This window comes from Tupaia chinensis, unplaced genomic scaffold (genome assembly GCF_000334495.1).
Source record: "Tupaia chinensis unplaced genomic scaffold, TupChi_1.0 Scaffold000465_1, whole genome shotgun sequence".
In the NCBI taxonomy this organism is placed as follows: domain Eukaryota; kingdom Metazoa; phylum Chordata; class Mammalia; order Scandentia; family Tupaiidae; genus Tupaia; species Tupaia belangeri.
In genome coordinates this window covers 2,309,191-2,311,958 of record NW_006159974.1, presented here as the reverse complement: position 1 = coordinate 2,311,958, position 2,768 = coordinate 2,309,191, and the positions used below count along the sequence as shown (strand labels likewise).

The following is a 2,768-nucleotide window of genomic DNA, read 5'->3' as shown; positions in this document are numbered from 1 at the left end:
CCCCACCCCCCTGCAACTGGCTGTCCCCACACCTCTGACCCTCTCAGCCATAAAGCCCTCCATACCCAGACCCCAGTCTCCTCAAAAATATAGTCAATCCCCAGTTCCCAATCAACCCAGAGCTAGGACACACCCCGTTTTCTTTTATTTATACAAAAAAGGTTTGTTTTGTTTTTTTTTTTTAAATATAATTTAAGAACCTCTCCAAGCACCGGTGTCTGTCTCTGGTTTCCACCACCACCTCACCCCCTCTTCACTACCTCAACTTGCCAACCCCTCTCGGACTCAGGGGGTCCTCGGGGGCAGGCAAACATCTGGGGCTGTGGCGTGACCAAGGCACTGTTCAGGAAACAAGACACAAGGACAGGACCCTGCTTCAGCTTGGGCAAAGGAGGTGGTAGTGAAACAGGTGCCCTCTGACACAAAAAAGGACAAGAACGGTAGAAAAAGAAAATAAAAAAACAAAGGCAGGAGGAAGGGGATTGGAAAAATAAGACCAAAAACAAAAAATAAAACTCAAAAACCTTCAATATGAAGGTGGCAGATGGGGGAGGGGCATTTACAAGGGAGAAATGATTGAGTTCCGTGGCAACAGCAGCAAGTTGGGACATCAAAGTCCAATGATTTTGGCACTGGGCCGTGACACCCCTTCCTGCCTCCTGGGACAGCACGCACTCCTGAGTGAGCTTGTCACCCTCTCTTTGGTCTGCAGGGACACGCCCATCAAGGTAGGGGGAAGCATCTGGGAAGCCCTCTGGGGAGGCTGGGGGATTAAGGGCGCTTCCTTCCCTCTGGTCACACCCAGTTCTGAGGGAAACGCCCCTCACCCTTGTCTGGAGTTCCCACCTAGGGATGGGGGTGAGGGTGTGAGTTCTACACTCCCATATGGCAGAAGCCCCAAATCCTATCTCTCCAAATTACCAGCTCCCACTCCCATATGTTCAAAGTGCAATCCAGTGGGGTGCAGGGATGGGGTCTCTGTGAGTCCCCACCAGCTCTGCCCCAGGAAGAAAGGGAGGCCGTGTCCCTGGGGTGGGAATTCTTGTAAGTCAGAACTGCGGGGCTGGCCCTCCTGTCCCACTTGAGGCTCCTGGCTTGGCCTGCGACTTCATGTGCTGGACACTGGCCAAGATTTTCTTCTGGTGTCCCGCCAGAGTGACTCCAATTCGGAGCAGGTCCCTGTGGAAGAACAGAGATCTCAGTGAGGCCATGGGACTCCCGCTTTCCTAGCTCAGCCTGACCCCTTCCTGGTTGTGGGGTTGTCAGCCAGTCAGGAAGGCTAGCCCGGAGAGGGGGGCCAGCGCCTTAGTTGTAGGGCAGTTTCTGCTGTCCTCCTGGGCAGCTGCAGCAGGGGGTGAAGCCATGAGAGGTAAAAGGAGGTAGATGGGGGGTGAGGGTTGCAGCTGGGATGCCCAGGACACTGGGACTTTCGTCCTTCATCTGAAAAGTGAAGAATCAGAGAAGAGAAGAGAGAAAAACCTGCAAAATGAGGTAGGCGGAGAGGAGCTGCACGGATTGCTTTAGAGAGGAGAGGAGAAGTGAGAAGCCAAAGGCCAGAGAGGAAGAGCTGGGTGGAGAGGAAGGGGCGGCTCCTGAGCCTGGAGACTGAGATAAGGGAAAAGAGCAGAGGCTTGGGACTAGTTACAGAGAGGGCCCAGACCCAGCGGGACAGACCAGCCAGGGCCCTCCGATTCCAGATTTCTGTTCCTTCTATTTGTTAGTCAAACCTGGGAACAGAGACCTTGGGAGAGGAATAGAGGCAAGGAGTGCCAGAGAGAGGTCAGCCCAGAACAGTACGTGGAGGTGATGGAATCCTAAAACCAGTAAACATTAAAGCTGGAAAGGATCTCTAAAACCTAGTCCAATCTTCTCCTTTTATGGGTGGGAAAACAGGACCAGAGTTGACACACTGTTAGTGCGAGAGCTGGGTCTGGAATGTAGATAGATGCAGGAAGATAGATACAGATGGAGGGGGACTGAGATAGCCCAGGGCTGAGAAGGCCTGTGGAGGACAGGCTGGGTTCTCAGTCTCCACAGCCATTACTGCTTTGGGGGGCTCTTCTGGGGATGGCGGAGAGCAACTTCCTCAGCACTGCTCCACTGAAAAATCAGCGCTGGTACCGGAACTTGACTTCCAAGGCCCCTGCTGAAACTGTAAGCCTGATTCTGGCCCCTACACTCCTGTTCCTGGGCACTCCCTCCAGCTACTGTTCTCACAGCTGTCCCCTCTGGCTCCTGCTCACACTTACTCTGCGGAGATCTGGCTGACCAGCTCGAAGGAGCCAAACCCAGCAGCTGCAAAACTTTCTTCGTATCTTCCCATCTTGATGGCGCGAAGCCACTCTCCCACAGAGCCAAAAGCTGAGTAGTGAGGCTGCCGCTGGTCCAGAAGTGGGTGTGAGGCTCTGGGGACAAGGATGGGAGAAATACTGAGTACCAGGCTGTCAGGGCAGAGGTGTCGAGCACAGCCTTGGAGAAGCGGACAGAAACCATCGCGCATACCCCTAAGGGGAGGGAGGGCTACTTCTGAGTGAGGAATGAGGGGCTCTCAGGTGGTGGCAGTGTAGGGAGAAGGGCCCGTCCTCTGGAGTCCTCACCCGCCATTCTCCCTGGCCACGATTTTGAGGCTGGCAGGGTTCCGGATCATCTTGTCAAGGGCGCTGACCACTTGAGGGAAGCGAGGCCTTGCATTCCGGTCTTTCTGCCAGCAGTCCAGCATGAGCTGGTGGAGGGAGGTGGGGCAGTCTGGGGGCGGGGGGAGCCGGGAG

At 54.8% G+C, this 2,768-nt stretch overlaps 1 protein-coding gene across 2 annotated transcripts in view; it reads right to left on the bottom strand.

The window, feature by feature from the left end:
* Positions 1–128: 128 nt before the first annotated feature.
* The window catches only part of EPHB4 (EPH receptor B4), a 22,557-nt gene continuing 19,917 nt past the window's right edge, over positions 129–2,768 (bottom strand). For both annotated transcript variants that reach the window (XM_014590601.2, XM_006155683.2), the window contains exons 16-18: positions 2,598–2,758; positions 2,250–2,405; positions 129–1,179 (exon numbers count right to left, since the gene is read on the bottom strand). In XM_014590601.2, the coding sequence (XP_014446087.1) occupies positions 1,050–1,179; positions 2,250–2,405; positions 2,598–2,758 (447 nt within the window). In that variant the 3' untranslated portion in view covers positions 129–1,049. The remainder of the gene's footprint in view (positions 1,180–2,249; positions 2,406–2,597; positions 2,759–2,768) is intronic.